Below are 18,950 nucleotides of genomic sequence, written 5' to 3' on the forward strand. Positions count from 1 at the left end.
TTAGTCAATCATGTCTGAGTGTAGACAAGCGTCCAGCAGGTAGCAGAGCTGAGACCTGAACTCACGAGCTGAACATCAGCATTGATAGGCTAGCGTGGGCTAGCTTCTGTTTAAGATGTGCTCTAGTTAGAATTTCCTTTCCCTAGTTTTATTTCTAGTTATTTTTATTTCTTTTAAAATACCCCTCAGCTACAGCACTTTAATTTGAGGCACACAACACAACGTTACATAAATATTGTATCATTTTGTTTATCCGCTGACAGATGCTAGTGCTCCTCTGGTTCAAACCCTTGACTTGTAGGCATGTTGAAGTAGCCAGATCGTACTGTTTAGTACTCTGTAAACAATGCATTAAATCATACCTGTTTCACCTTCTGGCCTGTAGGACTGTCAGCGATGGTGAAGCCGAAACCCTCAGTTCCTTTGGTCATGGAGAGACTCAGTATCTCTTGGGCGACATGAGCGCTGGCTATCGCTCCAGACGACGAGGCCATAGACACTGCGTCATCGTGAGGCGGCCCCGGTGTGGACAGTGATGGCGGCTGTGATCCATCCAGATGCGTATCCCCAGGGTGAGACACCTGAGACAGAGCGTCCCCGTGCTCAGGAAGCAGACGCCCAGTCAGTGACATGTATTCCATGTAGTTATCATAGGTACTGCGTCCATTGAGCAAGAGTGGATGGTCCACCAGTCCCAGAGGGGGCACCGTCGTGCTGGCCGAAGGCTCCTCCGGGTCATACGGTAGCGGGTAACCTCGGCAAAGCACTAGGGTCACGCTTTGGCCAATGGGAACCGATTGGAAGAGCTTCACCACGTCTGCATGAGTTGTGCCCAAAACACAGATGTCGTTGATGTAGACAATGACATCACCTGCACAGAAGAGCAAGAGTGAACCAACAAGGTATATCCTGAATATTTATTTTATCTTATGTATTTAGCTAAAGCCAAAGATACACCAAATGACCAAAAGTATCTGGATGTTTAGGCTTCTATTCTAAAAAACAGGAATTATTATGGCGCCATTTTGAAAGGCTTTTGGAGCATTTGAGTGGAATTTGTGGGATCAGACACTGATGGTGGACAAGAACACCTGGCTCGTGATTTATCCCAAAGGTGTTCAGTAAGGTTTTTAGGCCAATGGAGATCCTCCTCACCCAACTCATCACGTCATGTATTTGCTAGCACTTTTACTACAGTTGCTTAGTGACTAGTGAGAGTTGCAATCAAGATCTTCAGCACTGCTTGATCCCATTCTGTTAGCGTGTGTGGTCACCACTTACAAGCTGAGCTGCTGTTTGATGGTTTGACTTCAACATACAAACAGTTAAAGTTTTTTAATTTTTTTTTTTAATGCATTTTCCTCCTTTTTCTCCCGATTTTTAGTGCATCCAATTTTTACCCAATTGCATTATGCTTCCTCTCTGGTGCTGACCCCCACACTGGATTAAGGAGAGCGAACTGACACACGCTCCCTCCGACACGTGAGCAGTAGCCGACTGCATTTTTTCACCTGCACCAGCCGAGTTCATATGCGAATCAGCCCTGTGCATGAGAGCCACACCCTGATCAGCATTATTCCTCTACTCTGTGCAGACACCATCAACCAGCCAGCAGAGATCGCAATTGCATCAGTTATGAGGTCCCTATCCGGCTCCCTAACCCTGTATGAACAACAGCCAAACCTTGTTCATGCAGCCGCCCAGCCCAGCCAGATGGCAGAGCTGAGATTCGATATGATGTATTCAAAATCCCAGCTCTGGTGTGCTAGTGTATCTTACCGCTGCGCCACCTGAGCGGCTATGAACGGTTACAGTAATCAGGGCAAATGCAGCATGGCAGAGATTCACCTCAGTATTTGAAGGTGGCATCCTATGGCAGTGCTAGGTTGAACCTGACTAAAAGTGATGGCTGAATACTTGTTGTAATGTACCTTTTAGGTAAAGGTGATGCTAAAGTAGCTAAACCACTTAATAGAAGGGATGCCCACGTATATTTTCCACACATGCCTTAAGGGCATTCTATTTATTATTTGAAATAACACACTGAGAGGGAATGTGGTAGTATAAACGGTATAAAGTCATGCAGGAAATAACAGCCTTCACAGGGAAATTGAACATTCAGACTCAGACTGACCCCAGTCATGCAAATAATCACCAATACACCAACTCACTAATCTTCCACTGGTTCAGTCACTTACTCAGCATGATCGGTTTAAGGGCTGGTAGGTGTGTAATAAAGAGACCACAATGTTTATTTTCTAGGCCACTCAAGGACGATGGGTCCCTGCTAAGCCTGGTTCCTCTCAAGGTTTCTTCATGTAATTTTAAAGAAGCTTTTCGTTGGCACTGTCGACCCTTGGTTTGATTAACTGGGGTTTTTTGATCTGTTGGTCCTGGATTCTGTAAATTTGCTTTAAGATGATGTTTTGAAAAAAGTGCAATACAAATAAATTTGACTTGAATTTGCCGAGTGTTACAGACTACACAAGGCTTTTTAATACTGTATTAACAGAAATATAAAGACTGATATACATTTTCAAGGCTTTTCTCCTCCGCAGGTTGATCTGACCTTGGTCACGCAGCACTATGTAGCGATGAATGCATAGCTCATGTGCGTAATTATGCGTGAGGCCTCTGGAAGCCGTCTCTCCACTGGAGCCTATAGACACAGCTCACCAAATAACCTCTGCATCTCCCAGAGCTGAGCATGTGCAGACTATCAAAACAGTCCGACGTGACAAGATAAAGACGTCAGCCTGTATCGAACTCATAAAACGTCTTCTCATCAGAGAACAGTAAACCGTAAACAATGTGGAAGAAAAAAAACAGCAAACAACAGAAAGCACCACAGAATTTATTGCTGAACATGTGTGCAGAATTCTCTCTTGTGGGATAAACGCTACAGCTGGGTAAATACTACAGGGTTTTTCCTAGTGAGGTTTTATAGGATCTGGGTAATAATGTTTTGCTCAATTGGGGAAGATTGAGATATAGGTTGAAACCTTTAATCTGTAGTCTGGGCCAACATTGGCTGGTAATAAATATTGTGATGGCCCTCCAATTTTTCTACCATTTCCCCTGAGTTAAAAACCCTGCCTTACCCAGCATTGCTGCTGATTTAAACTGGTTTCTGCTAGATAATAGTGACTTATTGCTGTTTTACACTGGTTAATGAGAAATTCTTGTTGCTATGGTCCATAAACATTGGTACAATTGTAACAATTTAAGCTTGGTGGTCACACCATTACATCATCATCACTTTGTGATAGTTGGCTACACAGAGGGGTCAACTTTCTCCAGTGGCCTCTGTCTTATGTCACCTGAAGCAGACTAGCCTCTGATCATGCAATTCAGTTGTGATGTTGTCAATCCATGTTATACTTGACCTTCCACAAGTCCTTCAATGTTGTCATGTGGCTGCTTCATTGCATGCTCAAAGTTACATGAACTTGTAGGACTTAATGTGGTTCGGTAGCTTCATTTTTATTCTGGCCATCTTGTAAACCTGCTCAGTGGTGATCATCTTCCTTCATGAGATTTTCAGCAGTTTTCTGACACAATGTTCTCAAAAGCCTGAATGTGTCTTTTTTTCCTCTTTCTTTAGTGGCCAGACCAAGGTTTTCACTATACCCATTGGCATCCTTGACTTTACCAGCACATTCTGCAGTATTTAATATTTTACTTCCCAAATATAAGAAGGCTTTAGCAATAAGTAGCTACAAGTTCCACCTAGAGCTTAAAAAAGCAGCACAGACCAACAGCTTTTGGAGATGATTACTTTAAAATCATTTATGCTGTTTTTTTGCTAGCCACAGACCAGCATGTGTTGTGCTCTGAACTTAAAATTTGCACTGCCACTACCTAAAAGCAGTAAACTAGCTTAGGCTGTGTTTACATGGTGAGCCATTGTTTTCTACATGTGAGTGAGGCGTTGTTGCTTACCTAGCCCCTGTGCTACCTTGAGCGTCATGCAACGTGATGATCAGATTCGCTGATTGACACTTGGCTTGATTGGTCAGTTTGATTGAACTTTAGCCCTGTTTGCTGCTGACCATTTTAAAGCATCGCCAATGGAAAAAAAATGTAGCAGTCAAAAACAGCTAGTGTTGTATTCCACTTTAAATTAGAACCATGGCATTGTGAGAAAACACGGCGTGCAACGTGTATGCTGTGAAATCTAATTTCTGTTTACTAATCCTGAAATTGCTTGTTGTGTCTTTGTAGTGCTTTAATTAAGATTTAATGCGCCCTTTAAATGAAGCAATAAACTTTCATTAACCCACTTGCCCTTTTTTATCTCCCACGTCTCCAAAAGATGACCAATGAGCCTCTTTATTTAACTAAAATACAGTTTATACACAACTGCATGTGAATAAACTGTCAATACAGTCAATATTGTGGATTGTTTTCAAGCCTGGCGCTCTGTGGCACAGCGTGAACGTAAAAGGTACAAACACCCATTATTGCATATATCATGTAAAAGCAGCCTTGCATATATCATGTAAAAGCAATCTTTCTATATAATAATGCTACATAATGCTAGAAATGTTTGCTGGAAAATTTAAAAATGTAGCTAACATTGCATAGCTTGCCAAATAACCATAATAAGCTAATGTCATTACTAACAGAACTAGGGTGGCACGGTGGCTAAGTGGGTAGCACTGTCGCCTCACAGCAAGAAGGTGCAGGGTGCGGGGCGGTCCGTGTCCTTTCTGTGTGGAGTTTGCATGTTCTCCCCGTGTCCACGTGGGTTTCCTCCCACAGTCCAAAGACATGCAAGTGAGGTGAACTGGAGACACTAAATTGTCCATGACTGTGTTTGATATAACCTGGTGAACTGATGAATCTTGTGTAATGAGTAACTACCGTTCCTGTCATGAATGTAACCAAAGTGTAAAACATGACGTTAAAATCCTAATAACTAACAAAACTAAATACATTTAAAAAACAATCAAAACTAGATTGACGGCAAATATCTACAGGTTGGTTATAGAAAATAAAGAGGCTACCATATGCTACATTGGGCTACTAGATACAGAAGAGTGAAACGTTTAGCATATATTTTAATTGTTTATGAGTCTGTGCATCCAGTTTAAGACTATATGTTTTATAACAGGAGTACAAGTGACTTAGGACAGCATGTTTACCTTTGTTAACATCTTCAAACTTTGATCATGCTAATCCAACATGGTCAGTTGCAACCTAAAACCCTGATCTGGCAGCTCTGAACAAATAAATTGTTGTATTGTTGTAATTGCTTTTCTCCCACACAGTTTTTGGCTGTTACTCATAACTGGGCTTGTAGCTAGTTGTTGTAGAGCTGACACTACATGACCAGCAAAATAAAAAAAGAACAGTGTTTCTACCTTTGTACACATCTTTGATTATGCCAATCCAACATGATCAGCAGCAACCTAAAACCCTGTTCCGACACCTCTGTACAAATCTTAAGAAAAGAACCCTAATTTAAGACTTTGGTCTAGTCTTTGGTGTAAAGGTAGTACATAGTGATAAAAACTGTGGAATACCGGTTGCCATCTTTCCATCCTGTGCAGCCGGGCCTTCAGGAATGACGCTCTTTACTTGCAGGAACTCATCCGGCTCGTCTCCCCCGATGATGGTGAAACCAAAGCCCATGTTGCTCTTTTGCAAAGCCGTGGACAGGAACGTTCCCTTGAGCTGGGTGGCGTCTCGTGTGAATAGAGGTTTTTCTGTGAATATCACACAAACAAACGCAACATGAAGCCACAAAATCTGACCTGTTGACAGAAGTCGGGATGGTGGATTTGTTTGGACGGTCATCCGAGAGGATTTTTGAGTCTTAGCAGTTTAAGTCAGTCATATTCAAGTCCAGTTCTTTGAACTTTGCACTGGAATATTAAGACAAGGCGAGTCTTACTAGCATAAGAAATAATGTTAGCAATGGGTCAAAGATGAAACCAGAGGTTTTTACTGCTAAAGCATCCAGTAAAAGTTCCATAATGTTGGCATAGACATACACTGATCAGCCAAAACATTAAAACCACCTCCTTGTTTCTACACTCACTGTCCATTTTATCAGCTCCACTTACCATATAGAAGCACTTTGTAGTTCTACAATTACTGACTGTAGTCCATCTGTTTCTCTACATACTTTTTAGCCTGTTTTCACCCTGTTCTTCAATGGTCAGGACCCCCACAGGACCACTACAGAGCAGGTATTATTTAGGTGGTGGATCATTCTCAGCACTGCAGTGACACTGACATGGTGGTGATGTGTTAGTGTGTGTTGTGCTGGTATGAGTGGATCAGACACAGCAGTGCTGCTGGAGTTTTTAAATACTGTGTCCACTCACTGTCCTACACTCCTACCTAGTTGCTTCACCTTGTAGATGTAAAGTCAGAGATGATCGCTCATCTATTGCTGCTGTTTGAGTTGGTCTTCTGCTAGACCTTCATCAGTGGTCACAGGACGCTGCCTATGGGGCGCTGTTGGCTGGATATTTTTGGTTGGTGGACTATTTTCAGTCCAGCAGGGATAGTGAGGTGTTTAAAAACTCCAACAGTGCTGCTGTGTCTGATCCACTTATACCAGCACAACACACACTAACACACCACCACCATGTCAGTGTCACTGCAGTGCTGAGAATGATCCACCACCCAAATAATACCTGCTCTGTGGTGGTCCTGACCATTGAAGAACAGAATGAAAGGGGGCTAACAAGTATGTAGAGAAACAGATGGACTACAGTCAGTAATTGTAGAACAACAAAGTGTTTTTATATGGTAAGTGGAGCTGATGAAATGGACAGTGATTGTAGAAACAAGGAGGTGGTTTATGGCTGATCGGTGTATTTGTGTTTTTGCTTTTACAATTGTGTTCTGCCCCATCTCATCAGACTGTAGAACTTTTTTCCTCATGTTGCCAAATACTTTACGTGACGCTAAGCAAACTCCAAGCCGGCTGTAACATGTCTTTTACTCAACTGTGGTTTCCATCTTGCCACTCTGCCATAAAGGCTTGATTTATGGAGTGCTGCAGACATGGTGGTCTTATAAATATTTCTGTTAATTTATTAAAGAGTCATTATGGGTGATTAAGTGTAGACTGATGGGTAAATGATGGGTGTAGACTGATGGGTAAAATGGTAGGTACATCCATCCCATACATACATCAAATCCCTGACACAACAAAGTATTCAAGTCAAGAGGTCTGAATACGTTCTACATCCACTATATGTATGCAAATATTAGTTGTGTGAACATTTAGAATAACCTGCACCCTGATAAAAACATACTGTGAGGCATTTAGCAAACTACTTTCTTGTTGCAGTAAAGTTCCAAACAACTCTGAATTATTTAAAGGCAGAGTTTAACCATCTGTAGGTAGTACCATTTATCAAGTCCTTTAAAGCAACTAATCAGGCATGAGACAAAAACAAGTCAACAGATTTGACTGCACAGTTAAACCAAATTAAAAATGAATGGAGAATCTGGCTAGCAGGTTCACCCTGCCTGGATCTGGGCATTCGTCCAAAATGAGAGGGGCGCGTAATCAGACAGGTTATCAGGAGGCTGGTATTAGTTTTAAGGAAAGGCCGGGTTTTCTAATTGCAGGCGCTAATTACACCGAGCCCAGGCCAAGACCTCGACTGATTTGAGTAGTGAGGTACCACAAACAGCCATGAATCTAAATCACCCACAATGCAATGTTTACCGAATGCAAAAGTGGCTCTGTAGTGATGTGTCTGACTCCTTAAAAATCTAATGAAACGCTAACTTCTAATTAAACAGTACATTTGTTAGATTTACACCACCTCCTTGTTTCTACACTCACTGTCCATGTTATCAGCTCCACTTACCATATAGAAACACTTTGTAGTTCTACAATTACTGACTGTAGTCCATCTGTTTCTATGCATGCTTTGTTAGCTCTTTTTCATGCTGTTCTTCAATGGTCAGGACTCTCCCAGGACCACCACAGAGCAGGTATTATTTAGGTGGTGGATTCTCAGCACTACAGTGACACTGACATGGTGGTGGTCTGTTAGTGTGTGTTGTGCTGGTATGAGTGAATCAGACACAGCAGCGCTGATGGAGTTTTTAAACACCTCACTGTCACTGCTGTACTGAGAATAGTCCATCAACCAAAAACATCCAGCCAACAGCGCCCAGTGGGCAGCGTCCTGTGGCCACTGATGAAGGTCTAACAGCAGCAATAGATGAGCGATCGTCTCTGACTTTACATCTACAAGGTGGACCAACTAGGTAGGAGTGTCTAACAGAGTGGACAGTGAGTGGACACAGTATTTAAAAACTCCAGCAGTGCTACTGTGTCTGATCCACTCATACCAGCACAACACACACTAACACACCACCACCATGTCAGTGTCACTGTAGTGCTGAGAATGATCCTCCACCTAAATAATACCTGCTCTGTAGTGGTCCTGTGGGGGTCCTGGCCATTGAAGAACAGGGTGAAAGCAGGCTAAAAAAGTATGTAGAGAAATAGATGGACTACAGTCAGTAATTGTAGAACTACAAAGTGCTTCTATATGGTAAGTGGAGCTGATAAAATGGACAGTGAGTGTAGAAACAAGGAAGTGGTTTTAATACTGTATATATACACATAAAGGAGAGGTGCAGTAATCTTCCTTGCCCTGTTTAATCCATGAAATCTGCACTAAGATACTTGCTTTCATAATAATGCCCATGGTAACAAGCTCATTGTCAGGTGTCCAGATACTTTTGACCATATGGTGATATAGATAAAAGTGGCCCAGATCAAAATCATGTTTGCTGTCCATACATTTTAAAAATGAAGCATTTGTATGTTTGAACATTTGGGATAACCAGTACCCTAATAAAAACATTCCTGACCTTGTACGTTGTATTTAATTCATCTGTAGACTGTTTGTCTCCCACATTGTTACTGGCTGTTACTCACAGCTGGGCTTGTAACTAGTTGTTGGAGGGCTGATGCCACTTTTATAAATCGGACTAGTTTGATGGCACTTACGTGACTGAGCCACAAGCATTACAGTAAAAAAAGTGTAATAAGAGTTGTACAGATCCCATATAGAAAATCATTGGTTTTCACACTTTCACAGCTGGAAATCTCACTTGGAGTCATTTCTGAGCGACGTCAGGACACAAAATCATTGACACAAGTAATTGAAATGAACAGTAAATGGAACAGTGGTCTGCCACATATTTTATTTTTGAGCTTTCCAACAGTGCATTTACCAACAACACACATCAAAACTGAACTCAGCATTCTGATTCTGTTAAGTACTGTGGTTAAAGACCTGATCACTGCTGTACAAGAAGCTTTAGATGACTATCATAATTGTCTGATCTGTGAGCTGTGCTATATTAGTAAAACCCAGAAAACTCACAATAAACTTACAAAAGAACTTTCATAAACAACACTTATGAAAGTATTTAGAGAAAGATGTACAAAATGTGTTAAAGAAAGATATATATTGCAAAAAATATTATTATTTCACAAGTGAATTGAACAGTTTGTAAACTTGTTTTAGCAGTATTTATTACTAGATTATTTTTGTGATTTAAAGTTGCCAGATATGCATTAAAAATACAAGAACTGTTACAAACAATAATTTTCTATATATTCTTATATTATACATAAGTACATCAATTTAGGAGCTAATGTTGTATATAGAATATAAAAGTGTTTAAGAGTGTTAGTGTTTAAAAGGAGTCTATATTTTCTATTAAATAGATTAATATATGATTAACATCATATTAAAATAATCTGGGAGCAAACAACATAATCCACATTCACAGTTTCAAATAGTTAAATATTTTTGAAGGAAATCTGGGTACCCAGCATCCACTCCAGCATGCAATGCAGCTGTTAAGAACAAAAAAAAAACACCATTTAAAAACACTTTTTGGGTAAGCCTCCCCTTATTTATATACATAAAGAAGAGGTGCAATAATATCTCCCGCCCTGTTTACTCCATGTAATCTGCACACTGATACTTGCATACTATCAATAATGCCCATGGTTCACAAATAGAATGCCCAACAAGCTCATGGTCAGGTGTCCAGATACTTTAGACCATATGATGATATAGATAAAAGTGGCCCAGTTCAAAATAATTTTTGCTGTTCATACATTTAAAAAAATCACATCTACGTCATAAACAGATGTGCAGTGTAAACATATCTTGAAATAGATCTGTTTAAGCATACCTGAGTAAAAAGAGAAACTGGGCCACTGAGATGCTGATGGTGAAGTACGCAGGGTATGTGATACACTTCAATATATTTAAAAGGTGCTTTAGCTTATAGAGAATCGGTGCAGTTTGTTTACATTAGCAGCATTTAGCTGAAGCTTTCATTCAAAGCAACTCAAAATTATGACTGAATACAATTTCAGCAACTGAGGGTTAAGGGTCTTGCTCAGGTGCCAAGTGCCCACTGTTGGACAAGGAAAAAAATTCTGTTAAACATATTCTGTTAGACAGGTGTGGGTGTGTGAGTGGTGGTGGGGGGGAGTTGATGTACCTCTGTAGATAGTGGGCAGAGGCAGTGATGATAATCCTTGGCTCTGCATCTGCTGCTGCTGTTGGATTCTCCTCTTGGCCTCCAAGACAGGGTTTTCAAACTGTGTTCTTCTGTTGATATGGCTGCAGTAGAAAAACAAACAGAGCGCTCAATCAAAGTCTAGGGTTTCTTTTCTCATTATAGGCCGTGTTCAAAATCGTCTACTACATACTGCATACTGCACTCAGTATATACTGTATACTGCATACTGCACTCGGTATATACTGTATACTGCACTCAGTATATACTGCATACTGCACTCAGTATATACTGTATACTGCACTCAGTATATACTGTATACTGCACTCAGTATATACTGTATACTGCACTCAGTATATACTGTATACTGTATACTGCACTCAGTATATACTGTATACTGCACTCAGTATATACTGTATACTGTATACTGCACTCAGTATATACTGTATACTGCACTCAGTATATACTGTATACTGCACTCAGTATATACTGTATACTGTATACTGCACTCAGTATATACTGTATACTGCACTCAGTATATACTGTATACTGTATACTGCACTCAGTATATACTGTATACTGCACTCAGTATATACTGTATACTGCACTCAGTATATACTGTATACTGCACTCAGTATATACTGCATACTGCACTCAGTATATACTGCATACTGCACTCAGTATATACTGTATACAGAACCTAGTATATACTGTATACTGCATACTGCACTAAGTATATACTGTATACTGCACTCAGTATATACTGTATACTGTACTCAGTATATACTGTATACTTCATTCTGGTCCCTGTTGTAGTATGCAGTATAGTATTGAGTATGCGACAAAAGCAAACCATACTATGGGGCACATTATTGTATGAAGTTTCCGTCCACATTTTAAAGCATCGCAGCATCATGGGATGCAGTACGCTATGAAGATAGCTCTGGTCGCATACTAAAGATTTTGATCTGAGTAATAAGAGATTATTTTGTTTGCATACTGTAAACTGCATACTGATTTGGGGTCTTGTCAGTACACGAGTAGTATGTAGTAGACTATTTCAAACACAGCCATAGTTATGCTTTCACTTTTAACATTAATACGCACACCTGAAACACCTGAAATAAAAGCTAATGAAACTTACTCGACATAGTAACTGCCATATATAGGATCGTCTATTTTTTCCCAGCCATACGGTAGCTCTGCAGGAACAGGAGACACAACAATACAAAAGAACACAGACATGAGTGATATACTGATGTCTCTGAGGAGTCCTGCTGCTCAGGATAGCACTCAGGAAATGTTACAACACAATGTCATATTCTTACAACAGCTTTATTGCTTTTATTTTACCATCATGACCAAGAGAAAACATAAAATTAAACTGCTCTCCTGGTCACCCTTGTGTTTGTCTTTTTTCGTAACGGTGCCTCTGTATATGGTCCAGTAGTCTGAAATGACTAGTTTGGGAGAAAAACAAATCAAATGAACACATTTAAAAAAAACACATTTGCTTGTTAGCTACAACCGTAGATAGCAGGTAGACTACTAAATGATTTCATGTCGGCTTTGTAGTGCAATACACAGGGTATAAAGTACATATAGTAAGTAATCATATTAATAATTTTATTGTAATGATACTGTAACCTACAATACATGGCCAAAGTATGTGGACACCTGACCATGAGCTTATTGGACATCCCATTTCAAAATCAAATTGTATTAAAATACCTCTGTGTGATCTATTCAGTCAAAAGAGCATTTGTATGGCTGGGCACTTGGCCAAGAAAGCCTCAGTTGATGTTCTAGTTTATTCCACAGCTGTTCAGTGAGGTTGAGGTCAGGGCTCTGTGCGGGTCACTGAAGTTTCTTTAAATGAAGCTTTTCTTCATGTTTTTATAGGGCTTGAATAAATTCAAAAATAAGAAATGTCCCATCAGCCATAACATTAAAACCACCTCCTTGCTTCTACACACACTGTCCATTTCATCAGCTCCACTTACCATATAGAAGCACTTTGTAATTCAACAATTACTGACTGTAGTCCATCTGTTTCACTGCATGCTTTGTTAGCCCCCTTTTATGCTGTTCTTCAATGGTCAGGACTCCCACAGGACCACTACAGAGCAGGTATTATTTGGGTGGAGGATCATTCTCAGCACTGCAGTGACACTGACATGGTGATGGTGTGTAAGTGTGTGTTGTGCTGGTATGAGTGAATAAAACACAGCAGCGCTGCTGGAGTTTTTAAATACCTCACTGTCACTGCCGGACTAAGAATAGTCCACCAACCAAAAATATCCAGCCAACAGCGTCCTGTGACCACTGATAAAGGTCTAGAAGATGACCAACTCAAACAGCAGCAATAGATGAGCGATCGTCTCTGACTTTACATCTACAAGGTGGAGCAACTAGGTAGGAGTGTCTAATAGAGTGGCCAGTGAGTGGACACGGTATTTAAAAACTCCAGCAGCGCTGCTGTGTCTGATCCACTCATACCAGCCAACACACACTAACACACCACCACCATGTCAGTGTCACTGCAGTGCTGAGAATGATCCTCCACCTAAATAATACCTGCTCTGTGGAGGTTCTGTAGAAGAACAGGGTGAAAGCAGGCTAAAAAAAAGCATGCAGAGAAATAGATGGACTACAGTCAGCAATTGTAGAACTACAAAGTGCTTCTATATGGTAAGTGGAGCTGATAAAATGGACAGTGAGTGTAGAAACAAGGTGGTGGTTTTAATGTTATGGCTGATCAGTGTATAAAATGACTTTTACAACCAAACACATTTGTTTAAGGACAGGAGATATGACTGTGTTAGCAAAAATGGTACATATCATGACAGAAGTAAAGTTGTCACAGTGATTTAACAGTGGTTTCATGCCTTTCCCAACATGGACTGAGAATTCTTCTGATTCCCTGAATCTTTTCACAATATTATGTACAGTAGATGGTGAAAGACCCAAATTATCAGCTATTGTGCACTGAGATATGTCCTTTTTGAACTGATTGGCAATTATCTCATGAACTTTGGTACCACATGGTTTGTTATGACAGACTCATCTGTGTTTTCAAAGACCGAGCCTTCACTGAATTCTTCTTTATACTCAACCATGATCTATTTACCTGATACCAATTCACTTGCTTATTCTGGAATATTCCATAAATCTTTTACACTTCGACTCTGTCCCAGTTTTTTTTGAGTATGCTGCAGAAATTAAATGTATTTTTATTTTGTTTAAAATACACAAAATACCAAAAAAAGTTAGTGAGCAAAAACAAAAAGTCATTACTACCTTTGACAGTTAAATAAAGGTCCACAATAATGACTGAATCACACATTCTTCTTTTTATTGCATTTTACAAAATGCCCCAACTTTTCCAGAAATAGGGTTTGTATTTTAAAGTATGGTATAAATGTAGGGTATTTAAAACCCATTTTGAGTGACTTTAAACAATAATGTTTATTTAAATACTGAAAGTCGTGTGTCTGTGAAGTTCTAATCCATATAGTGATTTCCTTGAGTTGGTGTTGGCACAGCAAACATCAGTATTTGCCATGGTGGCTCTCGTTATTTAGAGTAAATGGTTTGGGCTTAAGGCCAGAGGGCCAGAAATTGAACAGCTTTGACTGAGCTCACTGATGGGTATGAGCGAGTCTCCTGGAGGCTTGTACAAATCAATTTCACCTCACATTCGCACACACCTACCCACTGGAGTAATGTACCAAGGAGCTGATCCTGCGTATGGTTCTGTCTCCTTTCTGCTGGACTATTTTGGGCTGTACATTAAGACTAGACCTGTCAGGGCTCAAGGACGCACTGTCACCGCATGTTCCGCTAAGAGTCCGCGCAGGAGAGAACATGAGTCACTTCAGTCAGCGGCACTTTCTTAATGGAACAGAGCGAGATGACTTGCGCCCTGGTGGCTGTCTGATCCCTGAATTAAAGCTCTGGGAGGAAAATTACGAGCGTGTTCAGCCAAAAATGAAAAGGCTGCGACTTAACTTCAGGTCTTTAGACTATTTTAACAAACTCAGCTTTTACAAAGTGTCCAGTCTTATCGCTTAATGTAGCTCTGTAATATCAGGCAGTAGTGAGTTTATTGATCGCAGGACTGTGATGTGGACGTCTGAATGCATAGTTAAAACATTAAAGTAAAATTCCACTAATGAACTATTAAAATACTAATCAGACACCCCGTCTCATTTACACCGTATCGACTTACGTTACGACACATTGGAATAACAACTTCATTATCTTGAGCCGACTACCTTAAATATCTATGTTGCACAAACTGCCTTAAATTAGTCGGCCTCCAGAGCCAGTTGCCATGGTAACTGCAGAAGAAGTCTCTTTTCAGGTCCTTTCATTCACCAAGTGCCTTATGTATATTTGAGAGCATGCACACGTCTAAACACCAGTGTGTGTGCGTGCGTGTTTGTTTATAAAAGGAAAATGGATGTCTGAGTGTGTGTACTCAGTCCGTATGACCGTTCTCCCTCAAGAGACCTAATAAAAAAAATTACAGATGATCATGAAACATGACAGATCTGGTTTAAATAAATGATGATGTGCTGCGTTACACAACAGCCAAACGCATGAATTCAAACTAGTGCTCGTCAGATCAAGGACCATCCACCATGCAGCGTACAGGAAATAAAGTTCCTGCTGGTAACGTCTGGGTACAAGAGACGATTAAAGACTCACCTCTGTACTAAGCACATAGGCTGAACAATAACATTCAATAACAAGCTGTAGCTTAGTGGTTAAGGTACTGGACAAGTAATCAGAAGGTCGCTGGTTCAAGCCCCACCACTGCCAGGTTGCTGCTGTTGGGCCCTCAATGGCTCAGACTGTATACTGTAACTGTAATCTAAGTCGCTTTGAATAAAGACGTCTTCTAAATACTAGGGCTGGCTCGATACCACTTTTTTATGTCCAATATTGATACCGATACTGCAAATTGAGTATCTGTCGATACCGATACCAATCCGATACCGTCATTTCTCCTCTCAAACAACTAAGCAGTAATAATACTTGTCTCAATGCACCATGGTTACACTAGCTATCTAAATAACAATGCTCAGACTGTGAAACAAATCTTCTTAAGGAATAAATACAGAACCTACAACATCATAGTTACACAAAACTGCTGTTTTTATTTTCACTTTTACACACAGAACATTTAGCAGCACTTTTGTCTTGTTTAACAAAAGTGTCTACAATTGGAAGATGTGGATGTCAATCAAACATGATGGACCAATTAGAATTGACGCAGAGTTTGGTTGAGTTTTTTTTTTTTGGTTGAGTTAGAACGTATCTACGTGTGTTATTTGTTTTACACACAAACAATGACCTTATCAAATCGGATTACGCGTTTTTTTCCTTCCGATATCCGATCCAGTGATTTGGGCCAATATCGGACGCCAGCCTTACTAAATACCAAAAATGTAAATGTAAATTTACCTTCTATAGCATCTAGAGTTTCAGCAGATTTGTATCATTGGACTGTTGTCTACTTAAACTAGAGTAGTGAAATGTTTACTGTAGAAGCACGTCTGTAAGTTGCTTTGAATAAGAGCATCTGCTAAGTGCCAAAAAGATATCTTCCCCCACATACCCTACAGCAGCTGTAGGATGCACTGCAGTCAGCATGGCTTCAGATACCTGTGGCAACCTACCAGGACCTTATTGAGTCACTCCTAGCCACTCTTCTAGAAAGACAAGTTTAGAAATTAGAAGTGTGTCTGTGGCAATTGTATGCCAGCCACTGGCTTATCCACACTAAACTACCTTGATTTATGCAATGGAATAAGAAAAGATCTTCTCTTAACTGTTGTCACAAAGTTTGGAGGTGACTCCTGGACTGGTGACGTCACACATGCGGGTCTGAAATGTTTGCATGCATTGATTCTTGCTAAGCCATAGCACAGTGGTTCTGTTATAGACTGGTGTGGCCAAAATGCTGTACTGGCTTCAAGGACAAGTGAACATACCATGTTTGAATGCAGCTACATCCTAGCAGAGGTTAACAGTTAGGAAGCTGCCAGATTTTGGAGAAGGACGTGGGATCCTGAACATACTACACTGCTTTGATGAGACTAAGCTGAATGGCTACTCAGGGTCAGCAATTCTTTTCGCTAGGTAAGCCCAGCCAATAGATTTCTTTATTAAAGTGATTGATGTATATAGTTTATCACTGACTCTCATGTAACTGACACTGGAAGGTTGAAGGGATTGGTTTTGTTCTGAGTCCTGAAATGCTTGTGACATTATCCTTAAATCCTAAAAAATAAGTTTAGTTTAAGATACATAGGCTAGCTGCACAAGACATTGAGTGTATGAAATCGGCTTTAATGAGAACGATACGCTTGACTCAGCGTGTGCAGAATTGGTATGTACAGAACTGAATTAGTATTCCTCATGTGTCCCTCTTGGTTACAAAAATCAATACAGTTAAACATCCTATTTCCATCAGCATGGCTAATATCAGATCAGCACACTCACAATAATTAATTTATAAATACATACAGAAATATATTACACATACAACATATGGCCAAAAATATGCGGACACTGGACAATGAGCTTGTTGGACAAACCTTGGCCATTAATATGGAGTTCAATGGAGCTCAGAGGTAGCAGTTAAGGTACTGGACTACTATTAAAAGAAGGTCACTGGTTCAAGCCACACCAACACCAAGTTGCTACCTTAACCCTCAATCGCTTGCACTGTAAATGGCTCCAACTCTAAACTGCTTTGGATAAAAGTGTCTGTTGAAAGCCATTAAATGTAAATGTATATAAGTTGCCCAACCAGCTTTGTAGCTACAACAGCCTCTGCTTATTCAGGAATTGGTGTCCATTCAACAAAAGAAAAAAGCATTTGTGAGGTCAGGTACTGAGATAACCCAGAAATTTCTGCTTGCAATGGACATTCCAAGTCTTTCCAAAGGTGTACAGTGGAGTTGAGGTCCGGCTCTGTTGCAGGCCACTGGAGGTCCTTCACACCAAACTCTTTACCGTCACATGTCTTTACTGACCATTCACACTGCACAGGGGCAGATGCATCTGGATCCGGAATGTCTTTTTACAAACAGCCTCAATGGTAATTATTTAATTAATTTTATATACATGTAAGCAATGGGTGTGGCTGAAACACCTAAACTCTGACTTTAAAAAGATGCATCTGTGTTACAATGTGTTCAGTCCACCAATCCCTTCTGATTCTACCATACTTTGGTGGATTTGCTTTAGCAGCTTAACATATTGACAGCCACGCCCCAATCTCTGCGCTCCTCCACTTAACCAAGTTCCTTACACAGCACTGATAGCCCCACCCATTAGTCCGGTCTTTTCCCACCCAGCAGACTGGAGGTCAAGTTTGTCTGCTGCAGGCATTAGCCAATTAATCCTGCTAGAGGGCGCCCAGCCCACCGGTAGCAGAGCCGAGATTTGAACCCGGGAGCTGTGAGTGTGCGCTATTGTATATTTTTATAAATATAACAGCACCTGTACAGACTTTTCCTTCCTAACACCACAAATAAACACAGTACACAGACGCCGAGGCACTGTCAACAAAACAGATCACACGAGACTGCACAAATATGCTTGTTGGAGAATGTACTCAACTGCACTGAGAGGCAAAAAAATACACTGCAGCTTTAACAGGGTAGCAGTATTAGCAGCCAGGTCACACTGAAGCACTTAACACTTCAATAGAAAGATCTAGATTTGTCTGGCACTGTTTAACTGAAACTCAAGCCGAGGGTTTAAAATATGTGAGAACTGAGTGGTGAAAGTGATGATAAATAATAAACAAGTTGAGTTATTGGTGAACCCAAGTTTGATCTGTACTGTAATATGGAGTGGTGTTTTGTGCTTTAGCGTCTACTGACTAAGCACATTGCTAATGTGATGCTAAATATTTTAAGCTTTTGCAAGCTGCTCTTATGTGTTTGTACAAACCAGGCTCTACAGTACAGGAAGTGAAATGAGCAAGATCTTAAAAGCATGCCAGCTCAATCAGCACTGGTTACTTAAACATACATGTAGCATGAGCTCATTGTGTCGCACACAGTCTGTTTCGACCAAAAGAACTCTGGTTCTTAAACTTTCATTCAGGCTTCTTAGAACCTTGGTGCTTTTTGAAGAACCGACCCGCGTTTCCACCAGTTTTTGGGAACTAAAGATGCTTCATCAACGGTGGGCATTGCACAACAGAAGTAAATAGTACTAACATGATGATGGACCATGTAGATTACCTGTGAGCATTTGTGCTGTTGTTACAGATGTTTGATTTATGCAAAAAGCATCATTATAAAACAAATAGTTCCGGTCCTAAAATCTGATTGGCTGAGCCGCGTTCGAAGCCGTTGTAAAATCCCCGATAAACGCACACCTATGACCAC

The 18,950-nt window shown here is 40.4% G+C and overlaps 1 protein-coding gene across 5 annotated transcripts in view; it reads right to left on the reverse strand.

Annotated features, from left to right (window-relative positions):
• magi2b (membrane associated guanylate kinase, WW and PDZ domain containing 2b) overlaps window positions 1-18,950 on the reverse strand; it is a 194,455-nt gene that overhangs the window by 62,798 nt on the left and 112,707 nt on the right. For 4 of the 5 annotated variants that reach the window (XM_063000732.1, XM_063000733.1, XM_063000731.1 and 1 more), the window contains exons 7-10: window positions 11,678-11,735; window positions 10,516-10,637; window positions 5,529-5,711; window positions 363-871 (exon numbers count right to left, since the gene is read on the reverse strand). In XM_063000732.1, the coding sequence (XP_062856802.1) occupies window positions 363-871; window positions 5,529-5,711; window positions 10,516-10,637; window positions 11,678-11,735 (872 nt within the window). The remainder of the gene's footprint in view (window positions 1-362; window positions 872-5,528; window positions 5,712-10,515; window positions 10,638-11,677; window positions 11,736-18,950) is intronic. The other variant, XM_063000734.1, reaches the window with a different exon arrangement.

Source organism: Trichomycterus rosablanca, chromosome 8, assembly GCF_030014385.1.
Source record: "Trichomycterus rosablanca isolate fTriRos1 chromosome 8, fTriRos1.hap1, whole genome shotgun sequence".
NCBI lineage: Eukaryota > Metazoa > Chordata > Actinopteri > Siluriformes > Trichomycteridae > Trichomycterus > Trichomycterus rosablanca.